This window comes from Scyliorhinus torazame, chromosome 5, assembly GCF_047496885.1.
Source record: "Scyliorhinus torazame isolate Kashiwa2021f chromosome 5, sScyTor2.1, whole genome shotgun sequence".
NCBI lineage: Eukaryota > Metazoa > Chordata > Chondrichthyes > Carcharhiniformes > Scyliorhinidae > Scyliorhinus > Scyliorhinus torazame.
Window position 1 is genome coordinate 180,491,165 of NC_092711.1, and position 22,906 is coordinate 180,514,070.

General features: G+C 46.4%; 1 protein-coding gene across 1 annotated transcript in view; it reads left to right on the forward strand.

The window, feature by feature from the left end:
• The window catches only part of LOC140418072 (uncharacterized), a 221,278-nt gene that overhangs the window by 117,491 nt on the left and 80,881 nt on the right, over positions 1-22,906 (forward strand). The window contains exon 7 of the mRNA XM_072501497.1: positions 7-795. Within this exon, the coding sequence (XP_072357598.1) occupies positions 7-795 (789 nt within the window). The remainder of the gene's footprint in view (positions 1-6; positions 796-22,906) is intronic.

Consider the following 22,906-nt stretch of genomic DNA (forward strand, 5'->3'; position numbering starts at 1 on the left):
TGATTGTCAGACCTGGAGAGACACAAGGGCACCCACACCATGGAGAGACTGTGGAAATGTGGGGAATGTGGGAAGGGATTCAGAGCCCCGTCTACACTCGAAATTCATCGCCGCGTTCACACCGGGGAGAAACCGTTCACCTGCATCGTGTGTGGGAAGGGATTCTCTCAGTCATCCAGCCTGCTGAGACACAGTGTCACTCACACCCAGGAGAGACCCTTTAAATGCTCCGACTGTGGGAGTGGCTTCAAAAGCTCGCAGGAACTGATGGTACACCAGCGCATTCACACTGAGGAGAGACCGTTCAGCTGCTCTCACTGTGCAAAGAGGTTTAGAACATCTTCCAACCTGCGGGTACATCAGAGAGTTCACATCAAGGAGAGGCCGTTCATCTGCTCTGTGTGTGGGAAGGGGTTCAATTATTCATCTAACCTGCAGAGACACCAGCCGGTTCACACCGGAGAGAGGCTGTTCTCCTGCTCTACTTGTGGGAAGAGATTCACTCAGTTTTCCAGCCTCCTGAGACACAATGTCACTCACACCAATGAGAGACCCTTTAAATGCTCTGACTGTGGGAGGGGTTTCAAAAGTACTGCAGATCTGATGATCCACCAGCGCATTCACACTGAGGAGAGACCATACAGCTGCTCTCACTGCTCAAAGAGGTTCGGAAGGTCGTCCACACTACGGACGCACCAGCGGGTTCACACCGGGGAGAGACCGTTCATCTGCACCGAGTGTGGGAGGGGATTCACTTTTTTTTGCAACCTGTTGAGACACCAGCGAGTTCACAAGTGATGACAAGGGTTGGATTCTGCTATTTTTGCTGCTGTTAATCACATCCAGGACTGAACCATGTTCGTTCTGACAGTGAGTGAAGTGGGAGGGTCGGAGGCTTTCTTTCTGCTGGACTGGCCGGTCTCTCAACTTTGCTCTTTGAGCCTGGGAGTGAATATTTCCACTTAAATGATCCACAAAAGCAACTGAAGAACATTATTAAATTGTATTTTCCCCCACTACAGACCGATCAAAAATAAATACAGAAAGAACTGGAAAAACAGGCCAGGTCTGGCAGCATCTGTGGAGAGAGAAAGAGTTGACGTTTCATGTCCAATGTAACTATTTTGCACTGGAGTGCTCACTTCAGGCTGCATTAGAGTGTTAAAGAGGGAGTTTGGTGACTGAGGGAAATTAATTTCTATCTAGAGTCTAGTCGTAGCTGCAAGTTGTTGATTTGATAACTGGCTTGAACCAGTTTTCAGAGGCTCGAGTCAGAAGGTATTAAAGTGAGCCATCTTACCACTGCTGGCTTCATTTGCTCCGGAGTGCTGACTTTGGCAGTAGAGTATTAGAGTACTTGGAAGTTCATGGTGTGAGGCTATCCATTTTGGGAGGAATAACAGCAGAATGGATTATTATTTAAACGGTAAGATGTTAAAACATGCTGCTGTGCAGAGGGACCTGGGTGTACTGGTGCACGAGTCGCATAAAGTTGGTGTGCAGGTGCAACAGGTGATTAAGAAGGCTAATCGAGTTTTGTCTTTCATTGCTAGAGGGATGGAGTTCAAGACTAGTGAGGTTATGCTGCAATTGTATAAGGTGTTGGTGAGGTCGCATCTGGAGTATTGTGTTCAATTTTGGTCTCCTTACCTGAGAAAGGACATATTGGCACTGGAGGGAGTGCAGAGGAGATTCACTAGGTTGATCCCAGAGTTGAGGGGATTAGATTATGACGAGAGGTTGAGTAGACTGGGACTGTACTCATTGGAGTTTAGAAGGATGCGGGGGGATCTTATTGAAACATATAAAATTATGAAGGGAATAGATAGGATAGATGCGGGCAGGTTGTTTCCACTGGTCGGGGAAAGCAGAACTAGGGGGTATAGCCTCAAAATAAGGGGAAGTAGATTTAGGACCGAGTTTAGGAGGAACTTCTTCACCCAAAGGGTTGTGAATCTCTGTAATTCCTTGCCCAGTGAAGCAGTTGAGGCTCCTTCTTTAAACGTTTTTAAGAAAAAGATAGATACCTTTCTAAAGAATAAAGGGATTCGGGGATATGGTGTACGGGCCGGAGAGTGGAGCTTAGTCCACAAAGATCAGCCATGATCTCATTAAATGGCGGAGCAGGCTCGAGGGGCCAGATGGCCTACTCCTGTTCCTGGTTCTTATGTTCTTGTGATAAAATAGGACTGAGTCAGCACGGCTTTGTCAAAGGGAGGTCGTGTCTGACAAATCTGTTCCGAGTTCTTTGAGGAGGTAACAAGGAAGTTAGACAAAAGAGAACCAGTGGACGTTATGTATTTAGATTTCTAGATGGCCTTTGACAAGGTGTCATATAGGAGGCTGTTAAATATGTTCAGAGCGTTAAGTTAAGATCCCATGGTGTTAAGGGTAAGATCCTGGCATGGATAGGGGATTGGCTGACTTGGCAGAAGGCAGAGAGTGGGGTTAAAGGGCTCTTTCTCAGGCTGGCAGCCAGTGACTCGTGTCACAGGGGTCTCGTGTTGGGACCACAACTATTCACAATATACATTAACAATCTTAAAGAAGGAACTGAGGACACTGATGCTAAGTTATTAGATGATAAATTGTAGAGGGACATGTAGTATTGAGGAAGCAGGGTGGGCTGCAGAAGGACTTGGACAGGCTAGGAAAGTAGGCAAAGAAGTGGCAGATGGAATACAATGTGGAAAAGTGTGAGGTTATGCACTTTGGTAGTGTTAGAGGTGAAAATGTTCACACAAAGGCCTGAGTATAAGTAAAAAAGCAGTTTATTATGTCAGAATTCTGGGAGGAAAGGCCTGAGACTCCGCAGCCTTTGACAGCACCTTTTCTCACTTGAGCTAAGGCTCACACGGGTTAATATACAGATTCAAGGGGCGGAATTAGTTGTATTCTCATTTACATACAAGCAATCAACTATATTTGCATCACACTTCATTACATGCAGTCAATCAATTTTCCTAGCATCCCAGTTATCACATTTATGGTTAAAGTGGGTGTTGTCTTACCCGCCCCTAACTTCATACAGAAGTCATTCAAAACTAACATAATGATGTCCTGTCTGCAACTGGGGTCCTTGATCTTATCAAGGACACAAAGCATTTCTTGTTCTGGGAAGCTGTTATCAGTGGCTGTTGTAATACTCCCTAGGTTCTCATGAGGTAGTTTACACGGTTTGTAACTTCCATTAAAGGAAAGTGGCTAGTTCGGCCATTTTGTGTCTTTAGTATTGCTTTAATAGCTAACCGCCATTTTGTGTCCTTTCTGATATTAACAAGCATTGTGCATACACTATCTATTTCTACAAATTGCTTCTTCTAAACGGGCATCAAAGCCAATAAGTACCTTTTGTCTCATCAGAACTATTCAAAAGTAATATAGGAGCACAAAAGTAGTTACAGGGCCACCTATAATTTATAATAGTCCAGTAACACAAAATGCCCTCCACCACTAGGAAGAATTGAGGCACAGACTATTTTCTAAATGGGAAAAGGCTTAAGAAATCAGAAGCACAAAGGGACTTGTGAGTCTTGGTTCAAGATTCTTTTAAGGTAATTCAAAATAGATTTTGAGTATCCAATTCTTTTTTTTCCAATTAAGGGGTAATGTAGCGTGGCCAATCCACCTATCCTGTACATCTGTTTGGGTTGTGGGGTGTGAGACCCTCGCAGATAGGGAGAATGTGCAAACGCCACACGGACAGTGACCCGGGGCCGGGATCAAACCCGGGTCCTTGGCGCCGTGAGGCAGCAGTGCTAACCACTGCGCTACCGTGCCTTGATTCTCTTCAGGTGAACATGCAGGTTCAGTCGGCAGTTAGGAAGCAAATGTAATGTTAACATTCATGTTGAAAGGTCGACGATACAAGAGCAGGGATGTACTTCTGAGGCTGTAGAAGGCTCTGGTCAGACCCTATTTGGAGTATTGTGAGCAGTTCTGGGCCCCGTATCTAAGGAACGATGTGCTGGCCTGGGAAAGGGCCCGGTAGAGCTTCACAAGAATGATGAGCTTGTCTTATGAGGAGTGTTTAGGACTCTGGGTCTGTACTCATTGGTGTTTAGAAGGATAAGGGGGGATCTTATTTAAACTTACAGGACACTGCAAGACCTGGATACAGTGGATGTGGAGAGGATGTTTCCACTAGTAGGAAAAACAAGAACCCGAAGGCACAGCCTCAGACTGAAGGGACGATCCTTTAAAACTTAGATGAGGAGGAATTCTTCAGCCAGAGGGTGGTGAATCCGTGGAACTCTCTGCTGTGGAGGCCAAATCACTGAGTGTCTTTAAGACAGAGATAGATAGGTTCTTGATTAATAAGGGAATCAGGGGTTATGGGGAGAAGGCAGGAGAATGGGGATGAGAAAAATATCAGCCACGATTGAATGGTGGTAGGGCGGCACAGTGGTTAGCATTGCTGTCTATGGCGCTGAGGGCCTGGGTTTGAATTCCGACCCTGGGTCACTGTCCGTGTGGTGTTTGCACATTCTCCCCGTGTCTACGTGGGTTTCACCCCCACAACCCACAGATGTGCAGGGTAGGTGGATTGGCCACGCTAAATTACCCCTTAATTGGAAAAAATAATTGGGTACTCTAAATTTTTTTAAAAAGGAAAGAAAAAAAAATGATTGAATGGCGGAGCAGACTCGATGGGCCGAATGGCCTAATTCTGCTCCTCTGTCATCTGGTCTATTTCAGAACTAAAGAGAGGGAGAAATGTGATGGGTTTGATGCTGGTGAGAAAGGGGGAGGTAGAACAAAAGAGAAAGTCAGGGATTGGTTAGAGGGTGGGTGAGATTAAACAACAAAAATGTCCTGTTACAAAAGGCAAAGGGAGAGGTAATGGTTGTGGTAAAGAAACAAAGCATTGGTCCAGAGTAAGTGTTAATGGCAGAATAAAGGACAGCTCTGTCTGGAAGCAAAAAACATGAGAACAAGATGCAGACTGGCACTCGGCAAAAAAACAAATCAAAATGGAGGAGGGAGCAAAGGAGCCAGAAGGGGAGATGAAATGTTATTTTATTTTTTGACAAAGCAAAGAGTTCTTTCGTTTTTTTTAACGAACAATTTTATTGAGGTATTTTAGGCATATAGAAAAAGTGACATTGTACAGTACAAACAAAAAGAAGTCAAGACACAAATTAAACATAGTGCAAACCACGACCTGCCTCAATATCCCCCTACTGTACTTTACTCTACCCCCCCCCCCCCGGCTGACACTTATTCCTCTGCGAAGAAGTCAATAAATGGCTGCCACCTTTGGGCGAACCCTAGTAGCGAACCTCTAAAGGCGAACTTGACTTTCTCTAGGCCAAGAAAGCTCGCCATGTCCAATAGCCATACCTCAGCCCTCGGGGGCTTTGAGTCCCTCCATGCGAACAGTATTCGTCGCCGGGCTACCAGGGAAGCAAAGGCCAGAGCGTCGGCCTCTCTCTCCTCCTGGACTCCCGGGTCCTCCGAAACCCCAAAGATTTCCACCTCCGGGCTCATTACCACCCCAGTTTTCAACACCCGGGACATGACATCTGCGAATCCCTGCCAATACCCCCGAGTTCAGCGCACGACCGGAACATGTGTACATGGTTAGCCGGCCCTCCGGCACATCTAGCACACTTGTCCTCCAGCCCGAAGAATCTGTCATCTGGGCCACCGTCATGTGGGCCCGGTGCACGACCTTAAACTGGATCAGGCTGAGCCTGGCGCATGTTGCCATCGTGTTTACTCTGCTCAGGGATTCTGCCCAGATACCCTCCACCCCCCCCCAAAGCTCCTCTTCCCAGTTGAGCTACAGGTCCTCGGACTGCGTATCCTCAGCTCCCATTAGTTCCTTGTCGACGTCTGAAACTCTACCCTCTCCCACCTCTCCCCTAGAAACTACCCTGTCCTGCCTCCCCTTCGGCGGGAGACGTGGGAAGGACGGCACCAGTCTGCGTACAAAATCCCGCACCTGTAAGGATCTAAAGTCGTTCCCTCTCGCCAACCCAAATTTCTCCTCCAGCGCCCTCATGCCCGGAAAGCTCCCTTCCAGGAACAGATCCCCCATCCTCACAATCCCTGCCCTCCTCCACAGTCGATCCATGTTCCCCGGGGCAAATCGGTGGTTGCCGCAGATTGGGGTCCACACCGATGCTCTTACCTCCCCTTCATGCCACCTCCACTGGCCCCAGATCCGAAGAGCCGCCACCACGATCAGGCTGGTGGAGTACCGTGCCGGCGGAAGCGGCAGATGCGCAGTGACCAGGGCTGCTAAGCTAGTGCCCCTGCACGAAGCAGCCTCCATCCGCTCCCAAACCGACCCCGCACCCACCATCCATTTCCTTATCACCGCTGTGTTGGCTGCCCAGTAATAGTTGCTGAAGTTCGGCAATGCCAGCCCCCCTTCTCCTCTGTTCCTTTCAAGCATCACCCTCTTCACCCGCGGGACTTCCCTGCCCATACAAATCCCAGAATAATTTTATTCAGCCTCTTAAAGAAGGACCGCGGGATAAAGATGGGGAGACACTGAAAAACAAACAAGAACCGCGGGAGAATCGTCATCTTGACAGTCTGCACCCTCCCGCCAATGACAGGGGGAGCACATCCCACCTCCGGACCTCTTCCCTCACTCGTTCCACCAGTCGGGACAGGTTGAGCTTATGCAGCTTGCCCCAGTCCCGTGCCACCTGAATCCCCAAATATCGAAAACTCTCCCCCACCAGCCTGAACGGCAACCCCTTCAGCCTACTCTCCTGCCCCATCGCCTGAATTACAAACAACTCACTCTCCACCATGATCAGTTTGTATCCGGAGAACCAGCCAAATTCCCTCAGGGTTGCCATAATACCGTCCATCCCCACCATTGGGTCCAATACATAGAACAGCAGATGGCCTGCGTATAACAAGACTCGATGTTCCACCCCCCCCCCCCCCCCCCCCCGGACCAGCCCTTTCCAGCCCCTAGAAGCTCAGCGCAATTGCGAGCAGCTCTATGGCCAGCGCAAACAACAGTGGGGAGAGAGGGCAGCCCTGTCTTGTCCCACAGTGCAGTCTAAAGTAGTCTGATGTCGTCCTGTTCGTCCTTACACTCGCCTCCGGGGCCTGATACAATAGCCTAACCCAGTCGATGAACCCCACCCCGAACCCGAACCGCCTCCCACAGATAGTCCCACTCGACCCGGTCAAAAGCCTTTTCAGCATCTATGGCTGCCACTATCTCTACCTCCCGAATCTCCGGGGGCATCATAATCACGTTGAGCAGCCTTCTTATGTTGGCCACCAGCTGCCTCCCTTTACAAACCCGGTTGGTCTCCACAAGTACATCCGGTACACAATCTTCAATTCTGGTCACCAAAATTATGGCCAGTAACTTGGCGTCTACGTTAATCAGAGATCGGCCTGTATGGCCCACAGGCCTCCGGGTCCTTATTCTGTTTCAGAATGAGCGAGATGGTGGCCTGCGACTTCGTCAGGGGTAAACTCCCTCTGTCTCTTGCCTCATTGAAGACCCTGACCAGCACCGGCCCCACTATCCCGGCAAATGTTTTGTAAAACTCCACTGGATACCCGTCCAGACCCGGATACCCGACTGCATGACCTTCAGGCCCCCCAACACCTCTTCGATCCTGACCAGGGCCCCCAGTCCGTCCACCAACCCCCTTCCCACTCTTGGGAAGGTCAGTCCGTCCAGGAATCACCTCATGCCCCAGGGTCCCCCGGGTGGTTTGAAGTGTACAGCTTCCTATAAAAGTCCCTAAAGACATTGTTCAGCCCTGCTGGGTCACCCACTAGATTACCCTCCCATCCGCTACCCTCCCTATTACCCTAGCCGCTTCCCTCTTCCTCAGCTGCTGCGCAAGCATTCTACAGGCCTTCTCCCCATGCTTATAAATCACACCTTTTACCTTTCTAAGCTGCTCTACAGCCTTGCCTGCAGTCAGCACCCCAAATTCGACCGGCAGCCTCTGTCGTTTCCTGAGGAACTCTGGCCTCGGGGATTCCGCGTAACTCCTGTCAGTCTGTAGAATTTCCTTAATCAGTTGGTCCATCTCTGCCCTATCTGTCCTGTCCCTGTACGCCCGGATTGAAACCAGCTCCCCTCTCACCACTGCCTTCAGTTCCTCCCAGAGCACCACTGCCGAGACTTCTCCAGTATTGTTCACCTGCAGGTAATTCTGCATGCATTTCCTCAGCCTCTCACACACCGCCTCGTCCGCGAGTAATCCAACTTCCAGCCTCCATGTATCCTTACAAAACTGCAGGTCTACCCAGTGCGGAGCATGGTCCGATATGGCAATTGCCGAATATTCTGCCCCCACCATTCCGGCCAGCAGGTCCCTACTCACAACAAAGTAGTCAATTCGGGAATACACCTTGTGGACATGGGGTGGTACGAGAACTCCCTCGCCGACGGCCGACTAAATCTCCACGGATCTGCTCCCCCCGTTTGCTCCATGAACCCTCTCAGTTCGTTTGCCATCGCTGGCAACCTGCCCGTTCTTGAACATGACCGCTCCAGGCTCGGGTCCAGGACTGTATTAAAGTCCCCGCCCATGATCGGCTTACTCGAGTCCAAGTCGGGGATCTTCCCGAGCATGCTCCTAATAAAATCCACATCGCCCCAGTTAGGGGCATACACACTGACCAGGACTACTCTCACCCCTTCGAGCTTACCCCTCACCATAACGAACCTGCCACCCCCATCCATGACTGTGCCCTCCGCCTCAAATTGTACCCTTTTATTAATCAGGATCGCAACCCCCCTCGTCTTAGAATCAAGCCCCGAATGAAAGACCTGACTGACCCAGCCCTTCCTCAACCTAACCTGGCCTGCCACTTTCAGGTCCGTCTCTGCAGCATGAATATGTCCACCTTCAGAACCCGCAGATGCGCAAACACACGCGCCCTCTTCACTGGCCCGTTTGACCCTCCAACATTCCAGGTGACCAGCCTGGTTGGGGGGCACTTGCCCCCTCCCCCCCCCCCCCCCCCCCCCCGCCCTTTGCCGATGAGCCATCCCCTTTCCTTGGCCAGCCCACCAGCCATATGTCGCGCTTCATCTGGCTCCTGAACGGCTCCACCTATGACCTCCTCACTGATGCCATGCCCAGTTTCCATCCCTGTCTGCAGAATGACCCCCCCCCCCCCCAGCAACACCATCCTATCACCTAACCCCTGCTCTAATCTAACTATATGCACACACCCCACCTTGGCTTCCATTGACTAGCCCCACTCAGCTAGCCTGGGGCTCCCAGCCTCGGCGCCAGCACGTCTCCCTCCGATTGTTCCCAGTCACCCCTCCCCCGCCCCATCCCTACCACTTCCCCAGATCAGCCCTACTGAAGCAAACACTCTATACAAGTCATAAACAACCCCCCACAATAGCACAATTCAAGTTAAGCAAGAGAAAAAAAAATAGAGATAAGAAATAACAGGCACGCTCAGTCCTTCCCACACAGACACAGAAAAAGATTGCACAAAGTTCCCCTGAAGCATCCATTTTAACCCAACCCTTTTAACTGTTTTCTTTATTAATTTCCCCCCATCCAAACTCCCAACTAATCAAAGAGCCCAAACAGGAAACATTCAGGTAAACCATGCAAAAAAAACACATCCCTACCACCTTCCAACACCCTAAAAAGGTCGAAAAACGGACCCAAACATGCAGCCAATTTTCAAAACGGGAGAGACACCACATATATTTAAAAGTTCTAACATGAGTCCAAACATCCTCAGCTCAGGGCCAGCCCTTGCTTCTTAACGAAGTCCATCGCCTCTTCGGGTTCCTCGAAATAGTGGTGCTGACCCTCATACGTAACCAGTATATCCTTCACCTGCCTGTAGCCTCTCCTCCTCCTGGCCACCTCGGTGCTTGGAAAGAGCACCCCTTTAAGCCCACTCTTCCCAACATATCCCCATTACCCAGTAACCCCAGCTAACCTTTTTGGACACCGAGGGCAATTTAGCATAGCCAATCCACCTCATGTGCACATCTTTGGACTGAGAGCACCCGGAGGAAACCCACACAGACACTGGGAGAACGTGCAGACTCCGCACAGACTAACCGGAGCTGGGAATCTAAGCCGGAACCCCTGGAGCTGTGAAGCAACTGTGCTAATCATTGTGCAACCGTGCTGCCCATCGAAATAGTAATAAAAGACCGGCCGGCCAGCCTTGCATTGGCCGGGAATCGAACCCGGGCCTCTCAGCTAAATTCAGCCCTCAGCTCCGTCTCCTGCCTGTCATTGAAATGAAATGAAAATCGTTTATTGTCACAAGTAGGCTTCAAATGAAGTTACTGTGAAAAGCCCCTCGTCGCCACATTCCGGCGACACGAGCAATAGACACAGAAAGATGCCCAAGGCTCAAATGGGAAGTCGAAACTTGTGGCTCTAATAATAATAATCTTGTGGTGTCACAAGTAGGCTTACGTTAACAGTGCAATGTAGCTACTGTAAAAATCCCCTAGTTGCCACACTTTGGTGCCTGTTTGGGTACTCCTACATTTGTCCGTCAAATCCATGTTATTTGACTGGTTATCCTATCCTTCTTGCCCTTGTCCTGAAGTGTGGTGATGCTCAGGTTATACCACCACCAGTCAGCTCCCCCCTCAAAGGGGAAAGCAGCTTAAGGTCATCTGGGACGATGGCAACTTTACCTTTACATGTTGTCTATACTGGGAGTTTTGTTATTAGATTTGGGCACTGGAGGCAAAGGGTGGGGGTTTTAAAGGGTAACTTTCCCTTTCTAACTTTGTATTGTCGATAGTGTCAGCCGTGGCTCAGTGGGCAGCTCTCTCACTTCTATTTGTTTAAAAAAAAAAAGTTTTTCTTGAGATTTTTGTGGTATATAAAACAAGGATATGTGTGGACAAACCGGGGGAGACAGAGGATAAAGAAACATATTTACACGTTGGTCAGTTTCAATTATTTACACACACAGATCATCGCTCTTTCTCTCGCATTATTTACAGTGGCGGTTGTAATTTCCTGATTTTTGATCCCCATTAGTTTTTTGGTTCTGGCTGTATCCCCTGCACCCCACCTTCTTCTGTTTTCCTGTTGTAGAGATCTACCATGCGGATCTAGTGGCACTTGCGATCGCTAAAACTCAGTAGAAATTTGAGTTAACACTTCTCAGGTGCAAATAAGAATTGTTTTATATGTCTCGATTGATTACAATTGATGATAAATCTTTTAAATCTTGTTCTCTAATAAGTCCAGCTAGAAAAAGGACTCAAAGAGAAGCAATTTTGTAGACAATTCAACTTTCAAATAATACAGAAATGATTTTCTTGCTTACGGCAAACAGCTTGCAATAACTTCAAAAGTCAGAGTTAGAAAGTGAAATATGAGAGACAGCGAATAGTTAAGTCAAAGTATAGATTGATTCCAGAATGGAATATGGCCGTACGAACTAGCACGGTTATACTAAATCATATCAGACTAGCCATCTAGCTATACCCCTATGTAATCCTAATTGGTTTGGGTTAGAATCAAATAAATTTGATTCAACGTTTAGCTGTCTGTCTGTAATGTGCAACATTAACTTGAAATCTTTCATTAATGAATTCTTATATGTGCTGTGGAATGCGATTCAGTGCAAGCAGCCTGAACTGGATTATTGCTGACTTGGCTGTTAAGACAATGGCTCCTTTAGGTTCTATGCTGTTGTCATAAAATGTCATGTCACTTTATCTTGCAAATGTATTTGTTAGCTGAATAAAAATGCTGTTTTAATCTATCTGTTTCTGGGTTCTGTTGATGGGTTCTGTTGAAGTTATGTTTTGCATGCTGAATATGTGTTTTGAAATGATCTGAGGTTATGAGTGAGTTTTAAAATGGTATTTAATAGGCATGGGGCTTTTAATGCTAAATAGCTATCTTTTACCTATCATTTTTACCTGTCGAAAATAGCTGGCTTCTACAGTCGGCCCTATTGATAAATCGAAAGAATAAGTGAGATATTATCTAAATAAGAGAAAAGACACCATTAATGCGATAGGATAGGTAAAAGCGCAAAGAATAATTCATTCATATTGTCATTGCAGTTTTAAACAAAAGAGTGGATAAGCATTGCATTACAAGCATTTCAGCAACAATTATTAGAATTCTTAAAGAATCATTATTATAAAATAACAATTAATAAATTAATCAAATTTGATTCTACTGATTCAGTATTAATATATATTAACAATATGTTAATACAGTCAAATAATTGATTGATCAGTAACAATTCAACAATAATAATGCATTTCTATTTCATCTAATGGGGGCGCAGTTGGGTTAGTGTGAATCATTCTGACAGTTGATCCCCTGCGTTTAGCGAATAGTTCTTTAATGCACTTGATACATTGGCATGTTATGTAAATGATGAATCCAGCTACACAGGAGAATAAGATTATTCTTACTGTGGCCATTCTAGTGTGTCCCAACCACCCGCAAAGTTTATCCCAGAGAGAGATAACTGGGGGTGGATCAAGTTTCTTGATTTCTTTTTGGATATATGATGCTAGGTCTTCAACTTCTTTTGAGTTATCTGGAATGAAAGTGCACCACTCTGCACCAATCAGGGCGCAGGTGCCACCTTTTTCGGCTAGCACATAGTCAAGTGCCATTCGATTTTGTAATGCCACAGTTCGAATTGCTCGCCTTTCGTCAAAAGTTTTTACCTAGGGCAGTGGTGGTGTAATCGGCTACGTTTTGTATGATGGTCGTTAGTTTACTCAATTCATTGTCCATCCTTATTTCCCAATAGAAAGGAATAATTCTAGCATAAATTGCATCTCTTAAGGTTATGGAACGTTTATTTCTTTAGTGGCTGGTTCTGAAACATAAGGGAGAAGAGGAAGATGACGGATGGCAGGTATTACGTATCCTAAATAGCAAGATCCTGACCAGTATTTTGGGAGCCAGGAATATGCTTTGTAATTACAAATAAAATAAGTCCCATTATAAGCAGCGTATAAGTAAATATTTCTAAGTACCACTGATCTGAGAATGTTTTATTATTTGTGAGGTTACGTATGGCTGTTATTTTAGAGGACCGTTTAGTTCTTTGTAATGCATTTTGTTTACATTTATAAGCTGTGTTAACATCTAAATAATTAGTACAAACACTATCGCCTACTTTCATCCCTTCAGAGCGATTACCAATGAGGCATATTGATCTTTTTTATTTAATATTAGTTGGGAGGCTAATATAATGAGGATTTTTGTTAGGATTATCTATAAGTTGGTGCCATCCTGAAAAGGTCTTTAGTGGCTAGCCTGCAGATTTCCATAAGTTGATGAATTTCCTTAAATAAATCTTGTACCTTCCTTTTTCACATGAATATGCTCCAGAACGGACCACTACAGAGCGGGGGACACTTTGATCGATGTACCATTCTGCTATTTCTGAAGCATTAAAGGGAATAGTTAAGAAGGGAATACCCTCTCCTGAGTTAGTAGGGGTTGCAATGCATACCCAACAATTAGAAATGTTGACATTTTTAGCATATATCTTAGACGTGTAAAAGAATGTGTTCTCATTCAGTTCTGGTACAACATTTACAAAGCCAATCAAATAACTGAAAATGAATATTACGGTAAACATTTTACAGATCTTAATATTTGTATGCGCGTTTCACATGTGATGCGTGGGTCCAACTTTTCTTTCCTTAGTGTTGCTTAAAACATTGATATACGGATTAAAAAATTGATATCATTACATAATTCAGTAATAAACAATAATAATAATTTCATGTATACAGATAAAATGATTATACAATCAAATATCTGAAGTTGAGTATATGATTTAGTAATAAATGGTAAAATGATTATCAAAATTGATTATGTAATTTAGTAATACATTATCAATAATAATTCACTAATAAATGAATAATAATGCAGTAAATAATAGTTCAACAGAAACTTTCCAGTTTGATGTTATTGGCTCGTGGTGCATATGAATTAATATGAACCATGTGGATTGGTGGGGCACTATGGGTAGGCATGCATTGGCCAAAGTATCTGATCAGCAACATTAGTACGTAAATGATAAGTCCAAATATGCAAAATGGGAAAAGTCCCTGAATGATGTTAATTCCTGTGCCACCCAACCATCCGGAAAGCCAACCCCAAAGGGTGTAATCAAAGGGTTGGTTAAGTATTTCTTTAAACTTTGTATTGGATGTGAATTGCCAAGTCTTTGACATCTTCTGTATTAAACACAAAAGCCTGTTGAAAAGGTTAATTTTCCTGCAGAGACAAAAAAGGGCGTATAGCTTGGAATGATGCCATTCGCATCTCTAAACGTTTTTTTAAATACTTGTCACTCAAATGGACTGGGAGTAAAAGTTGGATTGCTGCCAAATGATTGTTTATCACATATCTTAGAACGATGTGTTCTCTTGGAACATAGATTTACTTTTAATAAAAATTGTGTGTTTTTTTTCTTAAAAACAGCTTCCACATTGTCTGAAGTTCTAATTTCCAGGCTAATTTTAAACATTTATTTTAAAATATCAAACACAATAACTTATTGTATATATGACTGAACCAATCTTGCACTGAATCTTGGTTTTCTGTAGATAAATTCGCCAATTAGAATCATAGAATCATAGAAGTTTACAGCATGGAAACAGGCCCTTCGGCCCAACCAGTCCATGCCGCCCAGTTTTTACCATTAAGCTAGTCCCAGTTGCCCGCACTTGGCCCATAAACCCTCTATACCCATCTTACCCATGTAACTAAATGCTTTTTAAAAGACACAATTGTACCCGCCTCTACTACTACCTCTGGCAGCACATTCCAGACACTCACTACCCTCTGAGTGAAGAAATTGCCCCTCTGAGCCCTTCTGAATCTCTCCCCTCTCACCTTAAACCTATGCCCTCTAGTTTTAGACTCCCCTACCTTTGGGAAAAGATGTTGACTATCTACCTTATCCATGCCCCTCATTATTTTATAGACCTCTAGAAGATCACCCCTAAGCCTCCTATGCTCCAGGGAAAAAAGTCCCAGTCTATCCAGCCTCTCCTTATAACTCAAACCATCAAGTCCCGGTAACATCCTAGTAAATCTTTTCTGCACTCTTTCTAGTTTAATAATATCCTTTCTATAATAGGGTGATTTATTAATTCTTAAAATTAATAAAGCAACATTCAAAATAATGACAGTTTTCTTAAGTTAACAGTTCTTGGCAACTTTTAGCGATACGTGACTTGGGGCGTATCCCTGTAGCCAGGAGGTGGGCCTTCATCGTACAAGTCCAGTGTGTAATCATGAAATCTGAAACTCGTAAAATGGCCGTCTTCAACACGAGAAAGGAATCTTCTGGAATTCTTTTTCGAAGTGAGTATAGCGGTCGGATTTGTCATTACGGAGGAGGAGACTCAACGATTGATGTGCTATTTTTAGCAGTTACTGTTTCGGACTGAGGCTGAGGTCTGAGTAGGATCAAGTTTAAAGGTGCAGACAGTTCTGGTTTTAAACCAGTGACAAAATGGTTTTTTGATCTTTTAAATGGTTTAAAAACCAGGCTGTTGTCTTTATCACTTCAACTCCAAGCTGGTTGGTGCTTAATAGGTTAAGTTGTATTAAACTTTGTTTGCCACTAGGCTTGTTGCTTAACCGAATAGGCTTTTCTTGTTTAAAAATCTCACAGTCTATTAAAGCTGCTATGAGAGGCTTTTGGATCGGGGCCAGCAGCATTTCGTGGTCGGTCTCCGAGTAAGAATGAGGTTTGTTCTGGGGTAAAAGTGTCCTTGACAGATAGTTCATTTTGCCAGAGTTTCCCTGTGGAACTTCGATCAGTGTATTCATTGTTGTCATGTCAGTAACAGCTTGCATTAATGTAGGATTTGGTTTAGTTATTACTGGTACACCTTGGGTCTTAGTTAAAATCATTTCAACTCATCCCGTTGGTGGCGCTGTTTGCTTTGGAGAGTTCAGCTGATGTTTTAAAGACAGATTTGAAGGCTTTTGTGCTGTTAATTTGTCTGTCAGTAATTTGTTCTGACATTTCATGGTGAGTATGTCACTTTCCAAAATACATTTTTCCTCAAGTAACTGGCAGTTTTGACTTTTGATTTGCTCAGTTTCTGTTTGTAACTGTTGGTATTTTGACTCTGATTCAACAATTTTACCAATTCAAATTCTCCAATTTGAAATGATTGTTGCTGAACTTTAAAGTTTTGTTTTCCAATAAAGTTTTAATCTGATCACATGGTTCAAGTTTAGATTTTGCATCTCCTAATTCTTCAACAACTGCTGCTAGTTGGTCTTCAGTGGACTTAAGGTCATGATCAAATTTAGTTTTTGCAATTGTCTCTTGATATTTGTGGAGCTGTGCCATTACTCAAAAGACCACTTCATACGTTTTCCACTGTTTAAGCGTGTGGTCTTATCCCCATGCCTTCTTGATATTATCAAGGGACCACTGTCCTTTGGGGATATCATATTTTGACTCAATTGTTGTGGCAACTTCACAGTCCAAATTGTCTATAAATCAAAGATCTAAGATCATCCAATATATCGTCAGTAGAGACATCCGGTACAACGCAACCTCCCTTGGACGTTGTGGGAACTTGTTCTCTACCATTTGAAGGTCCTGAATCTATTTTGGGAGTCATGTCCGCCATAAACTCAGCCTTACACCCAATTTCTTGGTCGCCAACTATGTTTGTGTATCTGTGTACACTAGCCCGACTATTCTTTCAGTCCCGTTTTATTTTAGTTTCAATGACCGGCACCCGACTGAATTAACACAGTCTATAAAAAGGTCCTTTCTAGCACTGCTTGAGGCGGCTTTAAGACTTTTAATGGGTGAAAAAGATATTTCTTACCGCAGTCTAGCCGTTTTTATTTGGGTCTTCCGTCCTTCTGATCTTCAGTCTTCTGATTTCTTCCTTGCTGGCTCCTCCCCTTTTGCCGAACTATGCCAGTTGTAGAGACCTACCATGTGGATCTAGTGGGACTTGCGAACACTAAAACTCAGTAGAAATTTGAGTTAACACTTCTCGGATGCAAATAAGAATCATTTTATTGACTCTATTTGATTACAATTGATGATAAACCTTTTAAATCTTGTTCTCTAAGAAGGCCAGCTAGCAAAAGGACTCGAAGAGAAGCGATTTTGTAGACAATTCAACTTTCAAATAATACAGAAATGATTTTCTTGCTTACGGAAAACAGCTTGCAATAACTTCAAAAGTCAGAGTTAGAAAGTGAAACATAAAAGACAGAGAGACAGCGAATAGTTAAGTCAAAGTATAGATTGATTCCGGAATGGAATATGGCCGTACGAACTAGCACGGTTATACTAAATCAGTTCAGTTTTTCGCCATCTAGCTATACCCCTATGTAATCCTAATTGGTTTGGGTTAGAATCAAATAAGTTTGATTCAACGTTTAGCTGTCTGTAATGTGCAACATTAACTTGAAATGTTTCATTAATGAATTTGTTTATGTGCTGTGGAATGCGATTCAGTGCCGTTATCGCAAGCAGCCTGAACTGGATTATTGCTGACTTGAATGTTAAGACAATGGCTCCTTTAGGTTCTATGCTGTTGTCACGGAACCTGCCCAGTCCTTGGTCACTTTATCTTGCAAATGTATTTGTTAGCTGAATAAGAATGCTGTTTTAATCTATCTGTTTCTATGTTCTGTTGAAGTTATGTTTTGCATGCTGAATATGTGTTTTGAAATGACCTGAGGTTATGAGTGAGTTTCAAAATGGTATTTAATAGGCATGGGGCTTAATGCTAAATAGCTATCTTTTACCTATCATTTTTACCTATAGGAAATAGCTGGCTTCTACACCAACCCCAACCCCCTCCTCCATGGTCATTTGTCTTGCTTTCTTCCCTCATCTGTATCTGTGCCCTGCCCATGTTATGTTGGTGTGATACTGCTTCTCATGCTTCTTTTGTTGGGCATGGTTGGGTTCCATGACTCCCTGCCCCCCCGCCCTCTCACTCCCCTATCTATCCCCACCTCCCCCTTGCTATGCTGTGGCTACCCCCTCCTGTTCTTTCGCTTCTTAGTTGTTGGCTACAAACAGGTCTCGAAACAACCGAGTGAATGGCTCCCATGTTTTGTGGAAGCCCTCTTCCGACCCTCGGACGCCGAATTTCATTTTCTCCATTTGGAGAAATTCCGATATGTCGGACAGCCGGCCTGCAGCTTCAGGTGGTGCCGCAGATGCATCTGCCCATGACGGTATCGGTAGAAGTGACCACCGCACAGTCCTTGTGGAGACAAAGTCCCGTCTTCACATTGAGGTCACCCTCCATCGTGTGTGGCACTCGCACCGTGCTAAATGGAATAGACTTTGAACAGATCGAGCAACTCAGGCCTGGGCATCCATGAGGGGCTGTGGGCCATCAGCAGCAGCAGAATTGTATTCAACCACAACCTGGAACCTCATGGCCTGGTTTATCCCCCATTACCACCAAGCCAGGGGATCAACCCTGGTTCAATGCAGAGTGCAGGAGAGCATGCCAGGAGCAACATCAGACATACCGAAAAATGAGGTATCAACCCGGTGAAGCTACAACACAGGATTACTTGTGTGCCAAACAGCATAAGCAGCAAGTAATAGACCGAGCTCAGCGATTCCACAATAAACGCATCAGATCTAAGATCTGTCGTCCTGCCACATCCAGCCATGAATAGTAGTGAACAAATAAACAACTCACTGGAGGAGGAGGCTCCGCAACTATCCCCATCCTCAATGATGGAGGAGCCAAGCACATATGTCAAAAGACAAGTCTGAGGCACACGCAACAATCTTCAGCCAGAAGTGCCGAGTGGATGATCCATCTCGATCTCCTCCAGCGGTCAGCATCACAGATGTTAGTCTTCAGCCAATACGATTCACATGACATCGAGGAACAGCAGAAGGAACTGGATATAGCAAAGGCTATGGGGCCCTGACAATATCCCAGTAATAGTACTGAAGACTTGTACTCCAGAACTTGCTGCAGCCCTGGCCAAGCTGTTCCAGTACAGCTACAACACAGGCATAGAATCATAGAATCTACAGTGCAGAAGGAGACCATTCAGCCCATCGAGTCTGCACTGGCTCTTGGAAAGAGCGCCCCACCCAAGGTCAACCCCACCCAACACTAAGGGCAATTTTGGACACTAAGGGCAATTTATCATGGCCAATCCACCTAACCTGCGCATCTTTGGACTGTGGGACGAAACCGGAGCACCCGGAGGAAACCCCTGCACACACGGGGAGGACGTGCAGACTCCGCACAGACAGTGACCCAAGCCGGGAATCGAACCTGGGACCCTGGAGCTGTGAAGCAATTGTGCTATCCACAATGCTACCGTGCTGCATTGTGGATCTACCTGGCAATGTGGAAAGTTGCCCAGGTGTATCTTGTACACAAGAAACAGGACAGATCCAACCCAATTACCGCCCTATCAGTCTACTCATCAGCAAACTAATGGAAGGAGTATGAGCAAGCGGCACTTACTCAGCAATAACCTGCTCACGGACGCTCAGTTTGGGTTCCGCCAGGGTCACTCAGCTCCTGACCTCATTATAGCCTTAGTTCAAACATGGACAAAAGAGATGAATGCCAGAGGTGAGGGGCGAGTGACTGACCTTGCTATGAAGGCAGTATTTGACCGAGTATGGCATCAAGGAGCCCTAGCTACACTGGAGTCCATGGGAATCAGGGGGAAAACCCTCCACTGGTTGGAGTCATACCTGGCACAAAGGACGATGGTTGAGGTGGTTGGAGGTCAATCATCTCAACTCCAGGACGTCACTGCAGGAGTTCCTCAGGGCAGTGTCCTAGACCCAACCATCGTCAGCTGCTTCATCAGTGACCTCCCTTCTATCACCTTCTATCAGGTCAGAAGTGGGGATCTTTGCGGATGACTGCACAATGTTCAGCACCATTCATGTCTCCGTGAAGCAGTCCATGTCCAAATGCAGCAAGGCCTGGACAATATCCAGGCTTGAGCTGACAAGTGGTAAGTTACGCTTGCGCCTACAAGAGAGGATCGAACCACTGCCCCTTGACATTCAATGTCATTCCCATCGCTGAATCGCCCACAATCAACATCTTGGGGGTTGCCATTGATCAGGAACTGAACTGGACTAGCCACATTAATACAATGGCTACCAGGGCAGGTCAAAGACTAGGAATCCTACGGCGAGTAACTCACCCCCTGACCCCCCCCAAAAACCTGTCCACCATCTACAAGGCACAAGTCAGGAGTGTAATGGAATACTCTCCACTTGCCTGGATGAGTGCAGCTCCAACAACACTCAAGAAGCTCAACACCATCCAGGACAAAGCATCCCGCTTGATCGCTCCCCTTTCAACAAACATTCAAACCCTCCACCGCCGACGAACAGTGGCAGCCGTGTGTACCATCTACAAGATGCACTGCAGTAACTCACCAAGGTTCCTTAGACAGCACCTTCCAAACCCAAGACCACTGCCATCTAGTGGGACAAGAGCAGCAGAGACCTGGGAACCCCACCATCTGGAGGTTTCCCTCCAGGTCACTCACCACCGACTTGGAAATATATCGCTGCTCCTTCACTGTCGCTGGGGCAACATCCTGGAACTCCCTCCCTGACAGCACAGTGGGTGTACCTACCCCTGAAGGACTGCAGCGGTTCAAGAAGGCAACTCACCACCACCTTCTGAAGGGCAACTAGGGATGGGCAATAAATGCTGGCGAACCAGCGACGTCCACATCCCGTAAATGAATTTTTTTTTAAAAAGGCTGCTCATATTCCTCTTGTGGATCCCTGTCCAGACATGAGTGATTTGGATCCCCCAGGAAACTGAATTTGTGTTGGGCTGTTTAAAAGCCATCTCCTCCGTCTCTGCCCCTCCCGCTTGCGGGATCACTGGGAAGATCTCGCTTTTGCTCAGGTTAAGGCTCCAAACTCTTTCAGGAGCACCATGATTCCTTCTGTGGTAAACACCGCTGGTCACACACTACGTGTATGACGGTACTGCCGCTGTACTACAGTTAACACAGTAAATCCCAGCCTGCTGGCTCCTCCCAGCAGGCGGCGGATAAAAGTGTATGTTCTCCTGCGCTGCTTCCATTCTGGTTCCAGCTGCAGGAGGCTTAACATCTAGTGTAATAAAGCCTCAATAGTTTCACCATTTTCGTCTCGAGGTTATTGATGGTACATCACCTTCAATGCTGCTTCGCGGGTCTGAAATGTAGAGGAGAAGGTCATCCGCATAGAGCGAGACTCTGTGCTCTCTGTCTTCGCTCCAGACCCCTTTCCAGTTCTTTGCCGCCCTAAGCGCGATCTCTAGTGGTTTGATCGCCAGGGCGAACAGCAGCGGGGACAATGGGCATCCCTGTCTCGTGCCTCGGTGTAGCTGGAAGTACTTAGAGCTGCTGGTGGCACTTGTCCGTACACTCACCGTGGGAGCGTTGTACAGGAGTTTCACCCAGGGGGTGAACCCTGCTCCAAGCCCGAACCACCCTAGTACCCATGTTGAGATACTTGCATGCGACTCTGTCGAAGGCCTTTTCTGCGTCCAGGGAGACGATCGCCTCTGGTGTTCTCTCCCCAGGGCGGTGGGGGGTCATTATCACGTTTATCAGGCGCCTGACGTTCGATGATAGCTGTCTACCCTTGACAAAGCCCGTCTGGTCTTCTGCTACCATCTCTGGTACGCAGTACCCCAGCCTTTTGGCTGGGATGTTGGCCAGTATTTTCGCATCCATGTTCAGCAGCGAGATGGGTCTGTAGCAGTCTGTTGGGTCTTTGTCTTTCTTATGTATCAGCGAGATTGGGGCTTGTGCTAGCGTAGGTGGCAAGGTGCCCTTTGCCAGTGAGACTGTGAACATCTCTCACAGGTGCGGGGCCAGGGCTGTCAAGAATCTTTTGTGTCAGTCCACCAGGAATCCGTCAGCTCCTGGTGCCTTCCCCGTCTGCATGGAGCTGATGCTCTCCATGACTTCTCCCAGTTCTAGTGGTGCCTGAAGCCCCCTCTCCTATCCTCCCCCACGACTGGCATGTCCAGTCCATCGAGGAGCTGCTTCATCCTCCAGTCCCCTGCTGGGGGCTCAGAGGTGTACAGCCCTCGGTAGAATGCCCTGTTTATCTTTTCCGGCTCCACTACTAGTTCACCTTTGCTGTCCCAAATCTGGGCTATTTCCCTTGTCAGCTGGTGAACCAGCAGGTGGCTGACCTTGTCTCCTTGTTTGTATAGGGTCCCCCATGCCTGGCGGAGGAGGTGCACTGCTTTCCTCGTGGAGAGCAGGTCAAAGTCGATCTGTAGCTTTTTCCTCTCCGCCAGGACCTCTACGGTCGCGGACTCAAGAGTATCGCGGTCTACCTCCACTATGGAGTCAACTACCTGTTGCCTAGCTGCCCTCTCGTCCCTATCTCTCTGTGCTTTGTAAGCTATCATTTCACCCTGATCACAGCCTTCAGTGCCTCCCAGAACGGTTGATCGTAACATTCTCGTCTACGGCCTGTGATATTTTCTCGCAGAAAGCCTTGTCGGCCAGGAGGGCTGCGTCCACCCTCCTTGGGGGGGCGTTGGGCACAGTCCGTCTCCAACCTCACATCCATGTAGTGTGGAGCGTGGGCAGAGATTACGATTGCGGAATATTCCGCTCTTGCTAGCCCCGGAAACACCGATTTCCCCACTACTCGATCCATGAGTAGACATTATGTACTTGGGAAAAGAAGGAGAATTCCTTCTCCCCTGGGTGGGTGAACCGCCCTGGGTCCACCGCCCCCATCTGCTCCATAAATAGGCTGAGTTCTTTCACCATGTTGGAGGTCTTCCCCATTTTGTGATTCGACCTGTCCGTCCGTGGGTCCTGTACACCATTAAATTCCCCCCTCCTTGATCAATCCGTGTGTCTTTATGTCAGGATACCACCATGGTCTTCTTTATAACATCCGTGTCGTTCCAGTTGGGCGCGTACACGTT